The sequence below is a fragment of the Squalius cephalus genome (genome assembly GCF_949319135.1).
Source record: "Squalius cephalus genome assembly, chromosome: 9".
Classification (NCBI taxonomy): Eukaryota; Metazoa; Chordata; class Actinopteri; order Cypriniformes; family Leuciscidae; genus Squalius; species Squalius cephalus.
The window spans coordinates 24,728,493-24,753,611 of NC_137130.1; the positions used below are offsets into that span (position 1 = coordinate 24,728,493).

Consider the following 25,119-nt stretch of genomic DNA (forward strand, 5'->3'; position numbering starts at 1 on the left):
TCGGGCGACGTTTCATCTTCCAACAGGACAACGACCCTAAGCACAAAGCCAAGATAACAAAGGAGTGGCTAAGGAACAACTCTGTGAATGTCCTTGAGTGGCCCAGCCACAGCCCAGACTTGAACCTGATTGAACATCTCTGGAGAGATCTGAAAATGGCTGTGCACAGATGTTGTGAACCCATCCAACCTGATGGAGCTTGAGAGGTTCTGCAAAGAAGAATGGGAGAAACTGCCCCAAAAATAGGTGTGCCAAGCTTTTAGCATCATACTCAAAATAACTTGAGGCTGCAATTGGTGCCAAAGGTGCTTCAACAAATTATTGAGCAAAGACTTATGTACATGTGATTTTTTTCGTTTTTTTATTTTTAATACATTTGCAAAGATTTCAAACAAACTTATGTCACGTTGTCATTATGGGGAATAGTTTGTAGAATTTTGAGGAAAATAATGAATTTAATCCATTTTGGAATAAAGCTGTAACATAATAAAATGTGGAAAAAGTGAAGCACTGTGAATACTTTCCGGATGCACTGTATACAGTTCCGGTCAAACGTTCGGAAACATTACTATTTTTACTGTATTTGAAAGAAGTCTCTTAAGCTCATCAAGCCTGCATTTATTTGATCAAAAATACAGCAAAAAAACATAATATTGTGAAATATTATAATTCAAAATAATGGTTTTCCAATTTAATACACTTTAAATTCTATCATTTATTTCTGTGGTGCAAAGCTGAATTTTCATCAGCTATTACTCTAGTATTCAGGGTCACAAGATCCTTAAAAAAAAAAAAAAAAAAAAAAAAAAATCAGCTTTGCATCAAAGAAATAAATTATATTATAATAATTAAATGCAATTATTAAAAATGGTTGTTATCATGATTATTTGATGAATAAAAACTTAGAAAGGAACAGCATTAAAAAATATAAAATGGAAAAGAACAGCATTTATTTAGAAAAGAAACATTTTGTAACATTATACATTCCTTTTGTCACTTTTGTTCAATTTATTGTATCCTTGCTGAATTAAAGTATTAATTTCTTTCAATTTTTAATTGATTTTCTTTCAAAAAATGGTCACAAAACTTTGAACGGTATTGTAAATAAAAAAGTGCAAAATGCGTATATCCCTATGTAAGTACATTTATTCAATGCTAATCAAACCTACTAAACTGAAAATTAAATCCACTAATGGAAGAAGCGAGTTAAAAAGTGATTGTTAATGAGTCTATATATTTGTTTGTGTGATATATACAGTGTTAGCAGCTTCAAATGATGAAACAAACAGCACAACAGAATGTGTAGAGGAGATGAATGAAACAGGAAGTGCAGTTAGCAGGATGATGCAGTGAGTGTGCACTCGGTTCATGTCTCATTTGCCTAAACAGACTACACACTACTGTTGCCTGGCTCTCTAAAACCACCTGCTGTAGAAAAAGACACAATGAGCTGTTTCTGAGTGTGTGTGTGTATCACTCAAGGACAGTATATGAGAATTACCCAGAATTTTCATTATCTAGTTGATGTTGTTTTCAACTACTGCATCTAAAGCCCCACATGACAAAGACACAAAGACCTTGTTAATGTCTGTTAGGCCAAATAGTGCAGAACCGAAACAAAGGCTGGAGGTCTTTGTCTGAGAGCCAACCATGTAGAATTCAAAACAAATGCCTCAGATTCCCAGACACTTAGCAAACGCATGTTATAGACAATCAACAGTGTGAACACACGAACAGTTCCAGAGATAGACTGACCTCTTGTAATCATTTCCTACATACTTTCCTTTAGTACAGTCAACTGCATATGGCAGCTAACAGAGTGTATTGCTGGCTGTGAAAAAAAAAAAAAAAAGTATTTAAACAATTTGATTTTGAACAAAGAAAAACATGCCAATTGTTAATTTTGGTGACCTTTAAAAATAAAGATAAAAATATTCAATAAAGTTCAATAACACAAAAATGTAAGATTTTTAACTTCTTCCTGTAGGTTGCTGGGATATGGATAGCACGTTGTTCTCTGTCTCCTTGATGGAGTGTCTGTGTTTTGGCGAAGTGGAGCTGGATATCGGTCCTGACAATCACATAGATCAGAGCGCCCCACCCAGCAGAACTTCATCATTACTCATCAAACTGCACTGGGATGACTGCTTATTAGTATTATATATCTCATCTGTTTGTGTGCTGCACAACTGCCATAATACATCATGCGCACAGATGCATGCGTGCACGCTTGCACACACACATGAACATGCACGCACTTGAGAGATGAACTGATGTTGGAGTGAATGGAAAAAATGGATGTGTATTGCACACGAACACACGTACACACATTTGCAGCCATACACACTCACGATTATTTATCTGCTAAAGTGTGGCGTAGCCGAAATGAAATAAGTTGTTCCTTCAGAAGATGATGGATCAATGGCTCTTCCAGCTAAAACAGGGTTATTAATCCTAAACGGAGTGGGCTACCAGACCTCTAGCCTGCAATAGCAAAACACCTTCTTATGTAAAACATTAACTGAAATAAAAGCCATGTTTCTCTCTGAGAAGGCTGGGTATGAATCTATTACCACAGACACTGGACAGATTTAATATTTCATATATGCGTACAATATTCATAATGACAGTAAGCAGAACAGGGGAGGCTTTGCTGCATAAGTATTACTACAGTATGACAACATGAGGCATTTACTGCTATACAAATATTTTGTGTAAAATCTATATATATTATATTATATATATATATATTATATATATATATATATATATATATATATATATATATATATATATATATATATATATATGTATATTTCTCAGTAGAGCAGATGTGGTAATTGAAGTCACATCTTTTAGATTAGTTTTTAGTTAAAAGACAATTGCCTTGGCAAAGTCATCAAATTCCTCTTCCAAATTACTCTACAAAACACATGCGCATTAGCTGAACCTAATACTAATGAAAAATACCATTTATTTATTTATTTATTTTTTGCATGATTTGAACTTAAGTTGCATTTAGTTTTAACAGGATTGGAGCTACAGCAAAAAGCTAAATTTTGTTGGGGATTTGACGTATCCCAGATAGCACACATACTTTTAAAGATCACTAGGAAGATCACCTGGAAAACATCAATTGTGTCCAAACATCAGATAAGTGTCTCTAAAAAGCGAAATGTCTATTTAACTAAAAATAGATGTACATGTGCAGTTAGGAATGGTACCAAAAAATTTAGATATTTCCCATTTTCTTTCCCATTCAAGTAGATAGTAATTGGACTAGCATGGCTAGAAATGACTGATGAGGGGAGTAGTCAAGATGGCCGCCGAGTGAGATCCAATACTTTGACATATGTCACCACAAATAGCTATAGTTTTCAACAGAAGGCATACAAGGAACTAGAGATAAGTGAACCTTTCAAACAATTATTTGAGTTATTTTTGGAGCTGTGCATATGCGCTAACACATTTATCTGCCCATGCATTCCAATCAGACAAGCAACGTATCGTCTTTCTACCTCTTACTTCTTGTTTTCTCTCTGTTTCCTCTGAATGTATATATGGATAGGGCAATCAATCGGTACCATGCATAAAATACAAAGTATTATCATCTGATACATCACTGCAAGTACAGTGCTTTTTGCTAAGGATAACAAAAAAGGGCAGAGATAAAGCAAATAAACAAAAATATTCCTAATTTAAACTCCATAAACTCAAAGTTCATCTTCTCATGAAGGCGTTAGAGGGCAGAGATAAACTCGTCCCACACCAGAGATGGACAGAGTTCAGAAACAGTAATATTCATATCATCCCACACTTCCGCCCTCTCCTCAGCTCCCGGCCCACTGTTATCCAGGGTTATAATTAGAGCGATTCTCCCGAGAAGCACCACTTCAAAAGCAAACACAATACACATACATATGTACGAAATCATTAGCTTTCATTTACAGCTCAAACAACTACCAGTAAATTACTTCCCTCAGCCCAAATGGATATGCCACGCTAAAAAAAAAGAAACGAAAAAATCAGCACGCACTTGATGAGGGCATTATGCATTTTAAATTGTTTGTTACGCTATGATGCGAGCGGCCCGCATTACTGTTGCTCCTGTGGAAACATGGCCTAGATAAAGCGCGCATCAACTTAATGATTTCAAGGTCAGGGGCGAGAGAAACCATCGCAAACACACAATCACAGTTTCCTTTTTTTTCCTGCTCTCCTTGCTGTCATATTTTCTTTGCTTAGGAGACAACCGTACCTAGAACCACTTCCTGTCAGAAAGGAATATTTTTTGAACTGCATATATTTATGAACGTGAGAGCATCGGCCTATCAAGGAAATAAACAACGGCGCAGAAGCGTGAGGTGTCAGGGAAGGGGAGATATGAAGCTGATGCAGCTGATATTGGACTATTTGTTTTATTTCCTAGCATTGTGCTCACTGGGAATCCCAATGAGTACAGTGTGTGCGAAATACGCTCCTCTGGAAAAAGGGGGAGACGAGTAAAGCAGGCAGCTCCATTTTAAGCCCCTCTCTTTCTCTCTCGATCTGCCTGTCTTTAGTTGTGTTGAAATCCTGCAGGAGGAGTGTTACTCTTTCATGTTCGGTTAAAGGGATGGTCCAAACGACAGGCTATGCACATAGGCATTTCACATGAAAAGAATTGCAAATGTGCCCCAATTCTCAGACGAGTTAAACTTCCAGTTCTTAATACAGCTGTGATAAAAGAGTCTTTCCAGGCATGAAAGAGAGCGAAAGAAAGACAAAGAAAGATAGCGCATGTATGACAAGCACACTGTATCGATAGTGACAGACATTCATGTACAAACATATTTCCAGTATGGCACATGGACAGACTCAGACAATTGCTCTGTTACAAAACCTAGTTAACGGTATTTAAAAAGGCCTCACTATATTTCAGGCCTCATGAGGCAACTCAATCCATAGAATAAAACTGATATTAAATACTATTATTAATATTATGCCTGCGCTGATAAGACACTGATAAGCTGATAATTATTTCCATGTTATGTTTGATAATCTATAAATGACCAATAATATAACAATTTTATACAATGTTGCCTAAATATATAAAAAATAAAACACTAACATTTAAAATCAGTCATTTTAAAAGCTATAAGTGAATTTTGGATTCACAACATTACAGTGTAATATACAGTATGAAAATTAGATATTCATTATTCAATATTAGGCAATAATAGATATTCATTTTCAAATTTGCTAGATCACATTTAACTGTTATTAAATTATTAATGTCTTAAAGATTAACTTTAAGAGAGCATTAGATGATGGCAAAGGTAATATACATGTAATCAGTAGAAATTATCATGTTCAAGTAAATATCTATTATTGCCTAAATTTATCCAAAATTTACAGAAATATACAACCGTTCAAAAGTTTGAGGTAGGTAAAAAATGTTTATATTTTTGAAAGAAGCTCCCCATGCTCACCAAGGCTACATTTATTTGATCAAAAATACAGAAAAACTAATATTGTGAAAAATGATTACAATTTAAAATAACAGTTTTCTATCTGAATATGTTTTAAAATGCAATTTATTCCTGTGATGTTTCAGCATCATTACTCCAGTCTTCAGTGTCACATTATTCTTCAGAAATCATTCTAATATGCTGATTTAATGCTCAAAAATCATTGAAAACAGTTGTGCTGCTTAATATTTTTGTGGAAACTGTGATAGGTTCTTTTTCTAAGGATTCTTTGATGAATACAAAATAAAATAAAAATCGAATAGAAATATTTTGTAACAATACACATCTTTACTCTAACTTTTGATCAATTTAATCCTTTTGTCAAGTCGCACATTAGCACGACCATGTTTTGCTTTTCATTCAGTACATGCTATTTTGTGTTTTCAGATATCAAAAGCACTATTTGTTTTGACCACATTTAAGTCAAAATGAAAAGTCAAACTTTATCAGTCTAGCTGATGAACAGGCAATCTGCAAACAAATGCGCTGCAGACGACAGAATATATATTAGCACTAGATATCTGGGTGGCCTTCTCCTTGAAAGTCTCATTCCCGCACGGAGCGACTTTGAGATAAAGACACAGCGAGCCCATCACTCACCCGCGCATCGCTCATAGATGCTGTTCATCACCATGGGGGGCTGAGCGCTGCCGTCTGATTGGCCGAGGTGCCCTGCCTGTCCCACGCAGCTATCAAAGGATCGATTGAGAATTCGCCGTGCTTCCTGGAACTCCTGCGAGAGAAAATGAGAGAAGCCGTGTCACCGTATCGATTTTGCTTGTGAATTATGGAAACAGAAGAGGCAAATCTGAGCGCCGGCATAGGTAGACTTTCAAATAGCAGGCCGATCGTTACGCCGGCTTCGGCATTCATCACAAAACAAATACCACATTGAGACTCAGGTTTTGGAGGAAGGAGGAGAACAAAGAGATGAAAACGGCGCAAGAATCTGCTCCTGGAAGAGCTCTTAATTCATCTGATTAGTCTAGATGTCAGTGGCATGAAGGATTTAAGCCACTTGCACAGATGTTACAGATTTTCTGTCTCTTTCCCCAAGAGAGAAGAAAAAAAAACAGAATGGTAATTCATTTCATTATCTTGCCCCCAGGCCTGAAGCGCCACTATGAAATATGTTAATTCGATTGGCAGATTTGGAATGCTGGAGAGAGGCAGGGTGCAGTGCATCAGATGGGTCTTCTAATGGCCTGTTCGGATACTGCACGTTGCCGGCATTTGGCTAACTGTGGATCATTAGGAAAGCAAACCGCTCGCATAAAATATTGTAAATAAAAGTGTGTGTGTACGTTTTTTTTTTTTTTTTAGGACCTGAGGGTATGAAGGTCTGAAAAATGCAATTATGGAGAAGGCCAAGAAGTCATGTCTCCACTGGAATAGAGGGCACCTGTTCAGCACTGTTATGTTTAAACATTCATGTTTTAATGTTAGGAATTGGCTGAGGTGACCGGGCAATATGTAGAAGACTAAAGGCTGGAATATACTACATGACTTTCAAAATCTGAACAGATTTTAAAGCACTAGGCATCATGCACTTGCCAACTTTTAAAATGGCTACAGAGGAAAAACTGGGCATCATACACTAAACAAGTGTGGATCACACCCGGCTTTCAAGTCGTTCTGAACACAAACTCGCGCAGAAACATGGACTTCGCTGTTATGAGATGCATGACGAATTAAATTGTTCAAACATGTCAGTCTGTGAAGCAAAAAAATTCAGAATCCGCGTCCATCATACACTACGTGATTTTCTGTGAAATCTGTCAACCGCGACTGCCTAAAATCTGCAGACTGGCTCTGACTTTTGGAAACTAGCACCAATACGTCCAGACTGCAAATCAGGGCAAAAATCTGTGTAAAAGTTGTGTATTATATTCCAGCCTTAAAAGGTACGGTAGCAAAAACAGTCTGTTTAAATTGAACGCTAAAAGCCCGGGTATCTTTCATTTTCCACGTTCTGCGCGTAGTCGTGTCCGCACAGCTTTCAAAGTTCACTCAACCGCAGACGGACGCGTTCGACAAGTGCAGTGCAATTGCTTTTTCATATTCTACCAATCGTCAGAGGGCAGCACTGAGTCGTATCATTTACAGGACATTTGCTTGGAAAGATAGAAGAAGAAAAGAAACAGATCCACCATTGCATGCAAAGTTTAGAACAAGAACCAAAAAAAAACAAAACAATGGAAGCTTGAACAATGGATGACAAATATGCTGCTTTGTTTACTGTTCTTGGAAAAGCATGTTGTTTTGACAAATTCTTTGACAAACTCTTCTTCGACTACTGCACAGTACACCACTGTGCATACTGCCACCAAGTGGACTTTCTGTCTCAACATTCACCGCATACGGTCACAAAAATTGGTCTGCACATGGACGGTGTTGCGCGGACCCTCCCGGTGACAAAAATGACATCACACGGACAGTGCGCAGACCGTTGCGGAAACCAAAAGGCTGTAATACTGTAGAGAGATACTGGACAATTGTTGTGTAGAACTAAATTAGTAGTGTCTTTGGTGCACGAAAGCTTGACTAACATCTTAAGTGTCATCTTAAACGTAACTTTGGGGGAAAATCAAATGGTAGAGAAGTGTATAATGTGGCCCTTTTAATGTCAGCGCCAGTAAGAGCAGGTCTGTGGAGGAGGTGGCCTGTGGGGAACAGAGCGCAGGCTGCCAGGATAGGAAACAGTGATGGGGACTAAATGAGATTACAGAAGGGGATCAATGAGGATTCCCCAGCCAACTTTTCCATTTCCCTTATAATATTTATCAGAATAAAAAAAAAGGAGGACACAGAGCTTGCAATTTTGCGAGGATGAGATTCTGAAAATGCTGTTGAATCAATAAAAATTAACAGGAAATGTTGGGGTTGAGAAGAGGGAGTGTAAAAAGTGTAGTGTAGAGTGTTTTAGGAGGTTCATGCTGTGGATGGAGGGATGTTGGGATGGAAATGTTGTTTCCTACCTCATCCGGACAAGACCACAGTCCTTTAGTTAAGGCCAGAATGCACCTAGTTGGGACAACTGTCAATGTGTGGTGTGACAAACACAGCCCAAAATAACATATTTATTGCTTAACATACAGCTATTTGGAGTGGGATTTTGGACCAATGAAATTTCACTGTGATGAAACAAAAACAAAGCAAAGCAAACAACGTCTTGAAGTTCGCAGCTGAATTCAGAATTGAATTGAGAATGCCTTGTAAACTAAATTAAGGCAGCAATCAGGATCCAAACTTCTAATTTAAATTTCAAATGAATAAAACCACTGTAAATACAGAACTAGGGAATTTTCTGATATACTTTTACAATTTGTATATAATGTAATATAATGATGTCAATATCTATCTTATAAAACTGAAAATTTGTGAACATTTTGTGATGCTGTGCAACCAAATTATTTGTGGCTGTATTCCATTTAACAATCATAATAAAAAGCATAATTTGTTAACATTTTTGAGCAAACCTTAGTGTTCCTGACTAATGAAATTCATTTGTTGTTTCTTAGTAAATTCTTTTCCTAACTTTGTCATTCCAATTCAGCTTCCTATTAGGTGTGGCCAGTTCAATTCATATTCACACTCATAGCACACACCAAGAACAATAAATAGAAACAAAACTATAACAATATTAGCATACACAGCAACGGTTCTGTTTACGTTCCATTTACTATAAGTGCGCTGCAGTTTTGTCGTCTGCCGCTTTTAATGCTTGACGTCGGGTGGATTCTGATTGGCTGTATTTCTCGTTCATCAAAAATCTGAAAGTGATTCCAACAAAGCTGTGGTGTGGACTTAGCCTGGCAAGCCAGACCTACATCAAGATGTTTGGTCTGGCAACTCACCATAGACACGGCTCAATCCGAGGGGTGGGATAAACGGCTGTCTTTCAAATTCCCTCTGCACGCAATAGGACAGCGCTTCAACCAACCAGAGCATTTTCCCAATAGCAGAGCTAACGTCAGTTGATAGATTCAACTTTTGAATCTGGCAGGTAAAACTCCGAACACATCTTCCTTTTTTAAGAATGACTTAAGTGCCGTTCTTTGCTCTTTTCTCAAAGAAAAACATAACTCCAAGTCCTCCAGAGTCGCGGCCAAAGCCGATTTGAAAGACTGTTCGCCAGTCAGCAGCAACTCTTCTTTGTTTTTTAAGTAGTAGTGAACCGTCGCAACTCTGTCGTCATTATGTTAAGCCCGCCCCGCCTACTCTATACGCGATGTGATTGGCCTGACCCAATTTAGGTTTTTACAGCTCCGAAAGTCAACGGAGAGTTGCTAGACTACCCTGGCTGCAAAATACATTTTGCGTCTAGATTTCTAGGCTAGTGTGGACTTCCATATTCTCCTAAAATTAGAACAATTATTAAAATGTTATCATCATAGTATTTCCTATTGACGTCACTTTATATTCATAATTCTGCACAACCCTACTGGTTAGGACCGTGTTAAACTGAATGAACCAGCACAATTTGGGTAACATTCTGTCTGTGTTTGTGGTCCAGTAAGCTTTTTGTGACGAGAGGTCAATCAGTATTTCATTTATAGACAGGCTGAGAATGACACAAGACGACACTGGTCAGAGGGATGAAAGGTACGTCATTTCCCACAGCCTCTATCTTAATGTGTTCACCATCCTCAGACACTGGTCTCTCTGTCTGTTAGCCTCATCTACACCTCTCTGCTCGAGGTCCCATTCACAAAAACTCCTCAGACTCCACTTACGTCTTAATCAGCATCACAAAGCGTACAGTTCAACATGCTGTTAAAGACAAAAGTGGCTTGGCAGGTCTGAGCGACCGCCTGCAGCACCAGCAAACTTCACAGCGATCCTCTGGCACAGTCTCTAGGGCACAGATCATGTGGGCTCTCCCTGGGCTACTTTTCATTATTAATGCCCACGCTGTAATGAGATTATGACAGGGTTGTTTAGATGGCTTTCTGAGAGAAACAGTGAGAAGGATTGATTAGATCAGACTGTGGTATAATAGTGTTTAGTCTGAAGACAGAAGAGAGATGACACTGCCATGGCACAATTCCATAAAAACATTATTTCCAGTATTATATATATATATATATATTTTTTTTTTTTCAGATTTAAAATATCTGGAAAAATAAATAAATAAATAAATAAATAAATATATATATATATATATATATATATATATATAACCACAATTTTAAATAAATATTATATACTAAATGTAATATATTGCATTTTTTTATGCACCAGTATTAACATGCAAATGTTTGTTTATTTGAATCAGAATTTCTATTTGAATCATTTCATTGAACTGATTTACAGACATGAAAATGCACTTACCAACCCTAACTCTACGAAAACTGAGGTTTAAATGAGAGATGCAATTAAAATGTCGTGTTAAAGCTCTTAAAATACTCATGAGGGATCACAAAACTATGTAATGGCCAAATAAAAAGTCATTAAAATCATTGCTATTTTCACCATGTCACTTATTTTTAAATTACCAACAGAATCGTCTCAAAAATAGCGTGAAAATTCATCGCCCAACTCTACATGGTACCACATCCAAAAAAGCTTTTAGGTACCTTTTTTTTTTTTTTTTTTTTAAGAAGAAAGACTAAAAAGCTGTTCCAGGAGCTTTCAAACAAGGCAATATCTGGTTTGTATCCCCGTTGCTTTCCTCCTCCTCTCTTCCTCTTTAACAGTTTGCCTGCTTTTTCATGACTTTTCAGAGAATTAGCCAAACCTGGACTGGGATTCTGAGTATGCGTGTGAAGCTTGTCTTTGATGTCTCTAAAAAAGTGCCCATAATTAGCTAAGTTAGGTCAGGAGACATGGACACACAGCAGATTCAAGCTAGAACACATCAGCATGTTTATTCCCAGAAGCTCACAGAGACTCTGGAGAAAAGACCAACAAAAAAGAATTCTGTAAAGAATTAAAACTGGCTCCAGGCTTGAAGATAACTTTTTGGACTTTATTTATTAGAGCTAAAAAGAATCAAAATGCTACAACAGACCGAAATTTATTAAGATAGTACAAACCGCATAATATAAAGAAATAAAAGCTTCGACAATATATTCTCTTAGTGCCTTGTGGGTGTAGAAACTAATCTCCCATTTATTACAGGATAAAGCTCTTATTTGTGGTACAAAAAGCATGCTGAGCAATATTTCACCATCAGTCCAATGTTAATTTCACCTCAGGACCAAACTTTCATTCTCCTGCATCTGGCTTCCATGATCTATCGATCTGAACCCAGCAACAAGCTCTCTGGTCCTATACAAAGTCACAATCTGTCCCCCATCCATTCAGGGTTTTTTTTTTCTTTCTTCCATCCACCAACTAGCATCTCATCCCACCTCTACACACTAGGGTCAATGGCATCCCATCGCCCCTGACTCGATTCTGCGTCCCATTGGCAGCCATGACGGGGGCGTCCACAGCCCATAAAGCATAATAAACATGAATCTTTATTTTATGAGAACAATAACACCCATGCCCATTCCTCCCAGCCTGTCAGTCTGAACAAAGAGCCCCCAGTAACCATCAATCCATGCGGCCAGAGGGGCAGCTCCTTTGTGTAGCCTAATTACACACCACTTTAGAGCAGTTGGAGGCCTTGGGGTGGAGTGTGTCAGCACGTGTGTGTGTGCATGTGTGAGATATAGAGGGAATCCTGGGGTGAGCATATGGCCGCTCTCGAACCCAGGTGCAGGGGAGGAGAAAAGGCTAAAACATCCCGCTGGAGGCGAATTCCACCAGCACAGAGGAAATGATGGAGAAAGTTAAAGGATGTGGAGAACTAATGGCAATTACCAGCCATTCTGACTAGCTTTTATGACATGGCGAGCATATGTCTGCACTCGGTCTTAAACCGACAAACGCTTGTCAAGTCATTAAAACACAATCACGCATTATTTTTGTCTAGACTGACGTATCACAATTGTTTGAATGACTGGAAGCTGCTTTATGGTGATATTAGCATGGGAGTATCAATGTGCCAGTGAGGTGGAATGATATGGAGATTTCAACTTATTATTGTGAATGTGTTAAACTGTGGCCCTGCGAGATCATCTGATGCTAGTAAGCATTTACAAGTCTGAAAAAAGGAGCACACCCTAACCCTATCCATCACTTAACTATCAATTCACAGATAAATGCACCACATGGCAATAACAACTAGAAACACCATTGTGTTGGAATGAAGTATTATACAATTCCAAAGAGGCTTCATTCACAAAGTCAGTGATTGGGTTCGACAATCATATTTACTAACAGGTCTCTCAAACTGTCCTGTCCAAACAAAAGCTTATGGTAGCAGTTTGAATACTATCTGTATAATTACATAACCAAAGTAAAAGCCCAGATTTATTAAAGGTTTAAAGGGGGATGTGACCAAAAAACTTTGAGAACCACTGGTGTACTACATCAAAACATGGGGAAACTTTATTTATTTATTTATTTATTATGAGGGGCCCGAACACAACTGACACACTTAATCCATATTGGCTTGACTTCAAATAACCAACATGAAAAAATCACAACACACACATGCACAGTGAACACTATCGCAACACTGCTTGCTGTGACAGACTAGTCGTTCACAGTTGTTGCATTTACACATTACAGATTATCCAAATTCACTCTCAAAATGAGGTTATACGATTTGAAAAAGTTGTTTGGTTAAATAATGTAGAAGTCACTCTGGTTCATAACCAAACTTTGTATTTAGCACTATAAAAACAAGACTGTCAAATGCATTCTGCTACTGTGTAAATTCAAGGAGAATATCAGTCATCTTGCTAGAAAAAAAATTACATATGTGCATTTGCTGAACACCTGTGAGATAAAAAAAACAATTTCTCATACTGTGTTATGGTTAACCAGTTCTCCACCAGTTTGGCTAAGGAGCTTTACAAGTTCAGTCTTGGCCCCACCAACTGGGAGTCCACCTGATCAACTGCCTAAACCAGCTTAGACCAGATAGGAACATACGAAATCAGTAAAAAGCAGGTTTTAGGCAGGAGAAGAAAGAAGAGTGCTACGATCAAAGCTAAATGTGTTCTAGAGTAAGTACATACCTGGTTAGGTTGTACTAAAGCACGGAGCACCACCAACTGGATCATTCCTCTCAGGTTCCCCTCCATGGACATGGATCTCCGCAGGGTCTCCATGGCTTCATGGTTGGACTTCCCCAAGAGCGGTTCACCATTGACAGCAATCAGTTGGTCATTGATATGCAGACGCCCATCCTAAGCAAAAAAGACAGAATCAAATGTCAGAATCTTTATTTAGTGTCACAAGACTATTGCTTTTATTGGTTTGAGCTTTGACTTCTTTCAGCAACTTCCACATCAGTGAATCAAACCAGCAAGCTTCCATTTACCAGCCTTGAGCCTTAAAGGGACAGTTCAACCCCAAAAATGAAAATCATGTCATCATTTCATTCCAAACCTGTATGAGTGGAACATATTTTGAGACATGTGTCAATATGACTATACAATGGAAGTCAATGGGGTCCAATGTGTTTTTTTGTTTTGTTTTTATACATAAAGTCAGTCATAGCTATGTTTCCATCCACCTACTTTTATATGCATTTTGGGATATCACATAAAAAAACTGCTGGATGGAAACGGCAAGATGCACATACATTCCAAAAACTGAGTTTGAGTAGGATACATTTTTTATCCAATAAGAAAAAATACGAGGTTTCAAAAACATAAGGGTGAGTATATGAAAGATAACTTAATTTCCCACAGCCTCTATCTTAATATGTTTACCATCCTCAGACACTACCTCTTTAACCATTACACTGCACTACACCAAGACCAGCGCTAATGTACAACTGGATTTGGGGCTTTTTTGTCCATCAGAAGACCTTGACAATGTCCTACTTTCATCACATCTCTGATGTATTTCCTCACATTCTGCAAGAACTCTCTGCTTTCCAAAGGCATATTATCCTCGGTTGAGGCTATAGGGGCATGCTGTCAAGGAGTACATTTCCCTCAATTCAGAAGCTCTGTCTCTCTGGTACAGTATAAGCACATTATAAGGCATGCATATTACATGGCATATAAAAAGCCCTAAAGTTCATTACAATTAATATTAATTAGTGTTTTCACTGAAGAGGCCTCTGATCTACTTCCTCTGTCTCCGGGTGAGGGAGAGAGCTGAGAGTCACATGAGGGTTAACGCAAGAACTTGCAAAATGCCTCAGATGTACAGACAAAGATGCTGATCATTAGTGAACTCTGCAAACTAAAGATGATGAAATAACAATGCTTGATATCAAGTAAATCAGAATGTTTTGCTGTGACTCCATCCACACTAAGACTTAAAGAGTTAGTTCACCCAAAAATGAAAATTCTGTCAGTAATTACTCACTCCCATGTTGTTCCAACCCCGTAAGACTTTCGTTCATCTTCGGAACACAAATTAAGATATTTTTGATTAAATCTGAGAGCTGGCTCACTCCCTCATAGGCTTCTTTTAATTGAAAATTGCCGGTCCAGAAAGTTAGAATGTTTAAAATAGTCCAAATGACTACAGTGGCTCAACCTTAAGTTTATCAAGTGACGAGAATATTTTTGTGCCCAAAAACAAAACAAAAATAATGACTTCATTCAACTATTCATTTTCTTCTATGTGGGCCTCTGAGTGAGTTCACGTACTGTAACAGCCCAGCGCTTCTAGGTTGTACGTCAGAACGTAGGCTCGCCATTGGCCAGCATCACACACATGACCAGCGTCAGCCAATAGTGAGCCTACGTTCTGACAGAATTTTCATTTTTGGGTGAACTAACCCTTTAATGTTACCTTTAATACAACAAAACACAACATTTTTACACACAACAGATGTTTTTGGTTTTATCTAGGTTCCCAATTTATCTAATCCTATGAAATATTGTGTAATTGAATAAAAAAATGACAGTACAATAAGCTTTAAAGGTGACATACTATGCCCCTTTTCACAAGATGTAATATAAATATCTATGGTGTCCCCAGAATGTGTCTGTGAAACTTCAGCTTAAAATACCCCCCCAGATCATTTATTATAGCGTGTCAAAGTTGCCCCTTTTTGGGTGTGACCAAAATCACACAGTTCTCGTGTATGTCCCTTTAAATGCAAATGAGCTGCTGCTCCCCGCCCCCGTTCAGAAGACGGCCGATCCTTTAACAGAAGCTTCAGATACTCCAGCAATAACAAACGCGAATTTCAGTCAAATAACCCGTAGCGGAGTGAAGCCTTACAGAGAGACTCAGGAAGAGATTGTAACTTCTAGAATGCACCTGGACGTTTCTGAATGGTTAGTGGATACATGGATGTAGTTGTTGTGGAGTTACATTGATTCATCTCATCGACTTGCATGTACTATCATGTTTAACTTTTACACAAGTTGACAGTTCCCTGAGGTTTTTATATAAGACAGCTGTGACATTTTTTGGTCAAATAGTGTTCTGTGCTCGTCTGTGCATCCAACGACAGTTTGCATGCTTTGCTCTAACTTTTGCCATTGCGTTAGAACTGGTTACACTGTGGTCACTTGCGTAAACCAAATGGCAGCATCGTGCAGATTAAGCGGAGGTGATATTATAATAAGATCCCCTTCCTACGTCACACTGTATACCCTAACACTCAAAATAATTAATTGGTTTGAGTAGGAGTATTTATCACTTTCTTTTTCTTTCAAGTTCACAGAACTGATATATTAAGTAAACTGAACTGTTTCATTGTTTTGAGTTTTATGCAATTATTTATTTAATTTAGACGAACTTAAGTTCACCTGAAACTGGGCTGGGATTTCTATTTCCCAGCATGCTTTGCACATGGCACTCGAAAGGGAGAGTAAATGCTGAAATTAAGTGTAATATAATGTTTTTGTTTTGTTTTGTTTGTGCAAGATTAATGTTAAGTGGGAGATTTAGTAGTGATTAATGTTTTGTCATGCTAATTTAGAAGAATTTTTGTTAATGTTGATTTTAGGAGAGTTACCGTCATGATGACAAGTGGTGCATGCGGCTTGGTTTGAGAGCATGTCAATGCTTTATATTGCAGCATTCATACAGCAAGTGCTAAACTATGCTATTGTTAGCATGTTAGCATTGAACTAGTTTGTTATAACCAGCTAAGTTTATAATAACAAAAATTTTCACATTGGGGTTACATTAAATTTTTAAGTTAAATGTATGGATTAATGTACTCAAACATTTCACGTTAAGACCAAGTAAAATGTATGAGTACAAAATAAAAATCTGCGAGTTCTGCTTACTTAAACTGAATATTTGAAACTTAAATATTTTGAGGCAACTGATTGCCTTAAATGTATTGAGTTTTTCCAACTTATTTGGGTTTACAGGGGAGTGATATCAGATCGGCTTCATTTTTGAAATGCTTGCAGAGAAAGGCTTACCAAAACAAAGTTTCTGGGTTGTCACTTTTCAGGCTTGGCAGATGCACAGGGGACCCGATTATAGCACTTAAACACGGAAAAAGTCAGATTTTCATGATATTTCCCCTTTAACTTAAAATCATTGATTATGCAATACATAGGATATATCGCAGATTAAAACCCTTGGAGCTGGAGGTAGGTCTTGAAATCTTTATAGTACATGTCATCACAATTTTTCTATGGAAAAAATGAATGGTATTAATTTTCCTGACTGTTGTGCCCTATAGAGGTATCAGAGTACCAAACGGTTAATCACAATTTACAGAAATAACACACACCCACAAACTCTCTGAGCCTTGGCAGTGTGCACTTTGTGCCCTTGCTCTCTGTAAATGAAGGAGATATGCTTTCATTACAGAGGCCTTTGGGTGAAAAGATGTCCTGTCCTCATGACATTGGAGTCACAGAGAATTAGGGATCCTTATTAAAGCCATGATCTAATTTTCAAACTTGATTCTGTGAAATCACACAATCTGTCTGCAGTTTGCTGTGCTGTTTTAAAATGAATGCATCTCTCTTACATTCTTTCACCACTTACATGTATAATCATTTAATAGAGGCAGCGCTCTATTGATATTCCTCAATCATTTTGCTTAGGGTTTGTTATAAACCTATCATACTTCTACAAATAATTCATCCAGAATTTCTTAACATACAGATGCATGCAAACAACAAAAATCAGCCTTACACGGTTTCCTTCAGGAAATGCAACCCTATAGTTCATTTTGCTTATCTATTATACTCAATACTGAATGTCTGTAATACTCATCAGTGGTAGAGTTGGATGTTTTAGAAGATTGGAGCACAATAGTAACCACCAATTCAGGACTGAAGAGAACAAATGTAACAATTTAAATAAATAAAACCTCATTGCGCTCTCAATTGATGCAGATACTTGGAGACCAATTTGGCAGTATGGTGGCAATATATCCATTTGTAATATAAATAAAGAGTTACAGTTCAAACATTTACATCGTCTCCAAATTATCTCATTACGCAGACAATGAGTTTAAGTTTAACTCAAATTATTCTCCGCATTATCTAAAGTGCAAAGTAGAGGGAGACTCTGTTCACTGTACTTAGAAATGTATACATATTAAAGCCTACTGGATACAGATTTGTCTTATATTCAATACACGATGTGACCTCAATTCAATTCAATTTTTTTTTTTTTTTGTTAGGTATTGCTGATAATAATATAAAGAGTGCTTCAAACTGAAAGTTGTTTAATCTCCTAACTTAAACTGCCCGTAAGCACATTTTTATTAAATGGATCTCTGAGTGTCATAAAGTGATATCAGATTTTCTTTCACTGGAATATATTACTTATTGGTCAAAAGGAAAAATGGATGTGTTTTATCAGACATGGACCCTCTTTTTACATATTTAGGTCCCAAGATATCATGTACCTTTTTGCAAATCCTTGGCAGGTCAACATGGACCCTTTCTTTATTCTTTCTTTCTTTATTTTTGATGATGGTAGGTTTTTGGAATGTACCTGTTGTGATCTGTGGTCACTGTTCTATTAATTTGTTATGTTAAGTAAAGAATAAAGAAAGTTAACCAGTATTCTGAACATATGAGAGACATTTTCGCCTCTAAGGGTCACAGAGATTTTGCCAAGACAAATATGTTCGTGGATCAACATTATTGTCCGAAAAATGAGTCCTAACCTTATTCCTACCCCTAAACCGTACCCATAACTCATCCCTAAAATCAGAGGGAATTGATAGGTGAATAACATCGACGTAGAAACACCTAACCCTGGTTGTAAAGCCTAAACTTGACAAACTTTAAACTTGGCCCTCAAATCCGATTGGTTGATTGGGATGTTGTTCCAGGATCAACAAAGATGGAACAACATACCTGGTGAAATCACGTTTATCTACTTGTGTTCAGACATAATAGTTGATGGTTATTTTGAGAAACAGACATGAAACTAATGGTGGTGAATAAAGATCAGAAAATGGGGTATTGATTCAGATCGCACTGGACTTCATGCCAGACCAGAGGCAAATCATGCACCAAAAAGTCAGAAATGACCAAATTTGGGGCCACAAAATTGCTGCAATTGTCAAGTATTACTACACAAAATATTCACTTCAAGCAAATATTAATGATCAAGTGCAACAACTGCTCACTGCATTTACAGTATACAAGAATTGTTTAACTCTCTAACCTTTTGATGTTTACACTGCCTGTTCATATTTTGTTTATATTGTATGCAGTTTCACCTCTTCACTTTGTACTAAAACAATTTTACTACATCTTATTTGTATGGCACTTTTCATACAAAAACTCCAGATAAAATGCATCATGTCAGAAAATGAATGAATGAATGAATGAATGAATGAATGAATGAATGAATGAATGAATGAATGAATGTGCTTCATCAAATGAGGAAGCCTTGCAGACGTAAAAAAATAAATAATAAAAAATAAAATAAAATAATAATAATAATAATATAAATATATATATATATTATCAAAACAATATTCTGGGGCCGTATTCACAAAGCATTTTATCTTACCACTAGGAGTACTCCTAAATCGGACTAAAAGATTTTAGCTGGGAGTTTTCTCTTAAAAGTTATTCACAACGCCTTTCAGACCTACTCTTAGTAAAGAAAAATGACAACTCCTAAACTAAGAGTGAGTCTTCGTTGCTATGGATGACGTCATTACTCATGCACGAGCTTGACTGAAGTGACCACCTTGATTGGCTGATGACTGTAACGGGGGAATGATTCCAAACACCTCCCCTACGATGATGAGTGGCAGGTGACAGGTCTGAGAATGCGTGCGCTACACAAGTAGTGTGAAGGACGGAAGATGATGAATAACTGAATAAATAGCCTAAATGAATAAAGAGTAAGGCAAAACAAATAGCCTAGTAGCCTAATGAAACATATGGATTGATGCAATATCTTTGCAACATTATTGAATTAATCTGTCACTATATGCCTCTGCCTACGTTTGCAAAGAGAAGAACATTTTAATTTGATTCACAATGAAACATTACAATTAGTTTACATGCAATGAGTAGCCTAGTTTTGGTTGTTGTTGGTGGCGTTATTGCATCCCTAGTTATGCCTACAATGCAAAATTGTTCCCTCGCGATTGGAAGCTCCTGTTGCCGCCGCATACGCATTTCAAAACATCGCAATGTGAAATGCCACAAAAAGCGGTTTGTGAATAGGTCTTAGTGAGTTAGGAGTCCTCTCGACTTCTTTTAAGCTGTCCCAGGCTTAGGTGCTACTTTTAGGGCTAAAATGCTTCGTGAATTACTCTTAGTGAAAAAAATTAGGAGTCCTAAAGTTACGAGTGACACACCCATTATTTTTAGGAGTTGCTCCTAAATTCGCCAGTTACGAGCTACTTTTAGCCTTAAAATTCTTTGTGAATACGGCCCCTGATTTCTAACTAATCTGAAACTATTTTGAAGGAGTAACACCGCACTCACGAACAACAAGGTGCCAGACAAACAAAACTGAAGATCTCAAAAGATAAATAAAACTGTATGCCCTGAGGATGGTCGTTTGACCGAAAGCTTGGCTATCAAATTTGCTGAAAGGATTCAAGTGTGTAGACAGTTTTATTTAACTAATCTGAAACTGAAAGCTACCCAGACATGAAACCTATATCTGCTGAAATGAGCCCAGGGCCAAATCAATAGTGCTGAAGGACAGAAGGACAAGAGAATGAAACGCTCAAGGACATGTTCAGTACATAATCTAACTGCTGTTTTACACTAGCCTGACAAACCAGACCCACATTCAGTCTGGGAACACGCCATTGGCAGGGCTCAATCCGAGGGGCGGGATAAATGGTTGTCCCTCTGCACACAATAGGATAGCGCTACTACCAACCAGAGTGTTTTCCCTCCAGCGGAGCTAGTTCATAGATTAAACTTTTGCCGTATCCGGTCGGCAAAACTCCGAACACATCTTTTTTTTAAGAATGACTTCAGTGCCGTTCTATGTTCTTTTCTCAAAGAAAAGCTTAACTCCAAGTCTTCTAGTCGCGGCCAAAGCTGATTCGAAAGACCTCTGTTAGCCAGCAGCAGCAGCTTCTTTGTTTTCAAGTAGCAGAGAATTCACGCGGAACCGTCACAACTCTGCCGTCATTATGTTAAGCCCGCCCACCGACTCTATACACAATGTGATTGGCCTGACTAGAGTTTGGTTTTTCCACCTCGCAAGTCAACAGAGAGTTGCTAGACGACCCTGGCTGCAAAATAAAATTAGCTGCCGCTAGGGTGCGTCTAGATTTCTAGACTAGTTTTACACTGCATTTCCCTCAGTTTTGTAAGTGCAAGCCAACAATAAATTTGCAAGTAGACGCTGCTGTTCACCCCAACCTCCTCTTGCCTTCCCACTTCGGCTCTGGGGAGAAAACGCATCCCACCCACAGACTCGGGACGCTTCCAACTCATTAACATGGGCTTGGAGAGTTTTTAATTAGCATTAATGTGCTGGAGCTAACACAAGCAGCGTTTCTGAACTCTCTCACTGGGGACTGGATAGGGAATTACAATTAGAAGTGTTCCAATGTGCTGGGACTCAAGTATGAAAACTCACATGCATCACCTTGCAGTGGCTCTCTCTACCCCCCGTCTGAACGGGATGATCTGACTCTAAAGCTTCAGAATGATAGATTTAAGAAGTTATTTTCTTTTTACACAACCCCCGGAATCCAAAAGCGGCTTTTTTCAACCTAAAGGCCTGACAAAGCAGAGTGAGAAGATGCTTCAGTCAGGTACAATTCAAACCCTTATCTTCACAAGTAAACTTTACACTCTCGCACACATAAATGTGAATGCTTTGGGCACACATACACACAAATCCACATGTCTGACAAGCACATTTTCACATGGCTGAGTTAAGCAGTAGCTGGAAGAATTTTATAGAGACTGGTTTAAAGAAAATCTGAGTCATTCAGGTATAAACATCCTGTCACTTATTCTGTGGTAAAGGAAAGAGAAAAACAGAGTGTGCAGATTTCCAATCATTTGAACACCTGAAAAAAAAAAAAAAAAAACATATAATTGAGATTGATATTTAACCAAATGGGCAAACACAACCAATCTGTCGTCAATACTATGGGACTGAATGTGAAACTGGAAAATGAACAGGTGCAGCTAAAAAAAAAACATGTTAGTAAAGACAGAAAGATGAGCCTATAGAAATACTCAGCACCCTGCTGACAGTCCTGATCCCGTCTGTTAAGGTCAAATGAAACCCCATTAAGTGGAAGGGACAGAGGTCAGAGGTCAAGGGAACCAAAACACATGCCAAGAGTAGCTAACAGGGATCATGACCTATTTACAGTCTCAACTCACAACCCTGAAGCCATGTTTAACACTGTGAGGACATCTATTAGGTCTCCATCAGTGTCTCCAGTCAAATGGGGGGGGGGGGGGGCATATTTTACTATATTCACATTATTTCTCTCATTTTATGAGTGATCCTATTCCTCTGGCCTCCTAAGCTATGGTGGCCCCAAAAAGTAATTTGCACTCAAGAAACTGTTTTGAACTCTTAAAACTGCAAAGAAATAAGTGGTTTGCTTGCTTTATAGTTATAAAACAACAGTTGTGCTCAAAATTAAGACAAAAAAGTACACAACTGTTCAAAGGTTTGGGGTCGGTAAGATTTTTTTTTTTAAAGAAGTCTCTTATGCTCACAAAGGCTGGATTCATTTGAACAAAAATACTATAAAAACAGTAATATTGTAAAAATTATTATAATTTAAAATAACAATAAAATTACATTCAAATAGAACATGTATTTGTTTTTTTTAATGTATTCTTGTGATGGCAAACAAAACTTTAAGCAGCCATTACTCCAGTCTTCAGTGTCATATGATCTTTCAGTAACATTCTTTATTATTATCAATATTGAAAACAGTTGTGCTGCTTAATATGTTTTTTTTATTTGTGGAAACAGTGTTGATGAATAATTTGTAATGATGAATAAAGAACAGCATTTATTTACTTTTTGGTTGGGTTCGTAAGTTGGGGGTTAGTACGTTTTTTTTTTTTTTTTTTGCCGTTTTGGTTACTAACTCCCAACTTTTGAAGAGTGGTATATTTGGATACTTTCTGGCTCTCACTTGTTGAACATGTTCAGTGTTAATGAAAATGAGATTGGGACTAGATGGTTCTTATGTATGTGATGAAATTCATACAATTTAAGTGTTTGGGGCCACTGTACATTATGCATATGGCTTAGTGATTAAAGGTCTGGGCTTTATGGATAAGAGGTAGGTTTGAAACCCTAAAGGGACAATTCATGAGCTGCCACTGTGTACATGAGCTAATAGCCCCATGAAAAAAACAAGTGCCATTTTCTTTCCTGTTTTGACATATTCCCTATATATAAAGCATCTGCCAAATGTAAATGTGCCGTTTTACCTTAAAAGCTGCTCCTCCATGGATTATGGACTTGATAAAGATGCCCAGGTCCTCGCCAGTCTCACGGGACTTATTACCTTTCAGGCTGACCCCTAACCCAGCAGAGCCCGAGTCATTGAGGGGGACCTCAAACATCAGCTGCTCCTTTCCTTCCTCAGACAGCAGCAAGCGGGCCTGCTCCTCTTTCTGAGAAGAAAACAACAATGACGGAAGAGAATGAGGCGAGGAAGAAGACAGGTCATTCCATTCAAACATAAAAAGCCCACTATTTTAGCAGAGAATAGCTCAACCTTTTCATGCCTCTTTTCTGCCTGTGATGGCAATGGGGTCATTTAGAAACATAATCCATTCTCCATTATGTAGTCCACACTCTCAGCTCCCCGCTGCATTCTCCCTCCCGCTTTTCCCCATTTCCTTTCTTTTTTCTTTGTCTGTTCTCTTGCCATAATGATGCTAAAATTACCTGTACATCTCTTCAGCGAAAGTTTGTTTTAAAATGAATGTTAATAAAAAGGGAGGGAAAAAATGTCATTATTATATCTATGTGGTAAAAATAATATTATGTCACCACGGGAACAGGCTTTCTTTGCAGAGAAGAATGAAGAAGAGCAAATGAAGGAGAAAATGGTTTTGAAAAAGGTCTGAAAGTAGTTTGTGTTTGATCTATATAATGGCATAGCAGTGTCTGTTAGAAATACATAATAAGAGAGAGAAAGAGGGAAAGAGATGTTGACGCCAAAGTGTCTAACAGTGTTTTAATGGTGCAAGTAAAACATCCAACTCTTTCTCTGGGCATCTCAAATCGTCCAGGTCCCAATGAGCATGTTCAATGGGAAAGATCTTGAAAAGATGTAAAAAAGAAAGGACACTTAAATTATATGGTTTTACGTATCAGGACATAATAAAAAATCATCTGGTTCTTGGTAGGTCCTAAAATGAGGTAAATACAACCTCAGATGAACAATAACACATGACAAATTACACTGTGTCATTATTTATTTACCAAAAACTAGGCCAAAATAGAGAACCAATGGTGACAAGCTAAGTACACCCTTACTGCTTCCATAGGAATAAAGAGGGTAAGTAGCAGTCAGGCGCTGCTGATCAAAAGTCTTTGATTAACTGATCATCAGCAAGTGTGATCATCTCTATAAAAGCAGAAGTTTGGGCAGTTTGCTGCTCTAGAGCCTTCAGGTGTGTGTTAGCACAATGCCAAGGAAGGATCTTAGAGAAGCAATTGTTCCTGCCATCTGGGAAGGGTTATACAGCCATTTCGAAGATTATTCACACATTCAAGAATCTACCCAGGAGTGGACGGCCCAGCAGATTCACCCCAAGGTCAGACTGTGCACTGCTCAGAGAAACATCTAAAAACCCTAGAGCTACATCTCAGACTCTAAAGGCCTCAATTAACATGTTCAATGTTGAAGTTCATGACAGTTTTCTGTACAAGTATGGTTTGATTGGAAGGGTTGCCAGGAAAAAGCCTCTTCTCTCTAAAAAGAACATGACAGCATGACTTAGGTTTGCAAAGTTGCATCTGAACAATGTCCTTTGTACAGACGAGACCAAAGTGGAGATGTTTGGCCATAATGCACGAATAATGCACGATTGGCGAAAACCAAACACAGCAAATAAGCACAAACACCTCATACCAACGGTCAAGCACGTGGTGGAGGGCTGGTGAGTTGGGCTTGTTTTGAAGCCACAGGAACTGGGCACCTCACAGTCATTGAGTCGACCAT

General features: G+C 37.9%; 1 protein-coding gene across 4 annotated transcripts in view; it reads right to left on the reverse strand.

Annotated features, from left to right (window-relative positions):
* pard3bb (par-3 family cell polarity regulator beta b) overlaps positions 1–25,119 on the reverse strand; it is a 316,476-nt gene that overhangs the window by 152,689 nt on the left and 138,668 nt on the right. For all 4 annotated transcript variants that reach the window (XM_079882104.1, XM_079882103.1, XM_079882105.1 and 1 more), the window contains 3 exons: positions 23,375–23,560; positions 13,589–13,759; positions 6,111–6,243 (listed from right to left, as the gene is read on the reverse strand). In XM_079882104.1, the coding sequence (XP_079738230.1) occupies positions 6,111–6,243; positions 13,589–13,759; positions 23,375–23,560 (490 nt within the window). The remainder of the gene's footprint in view (positions 1–6,110; positions 6,244–13,588; positions 13,760–23,374; positions 23,561–25,119) is intronic.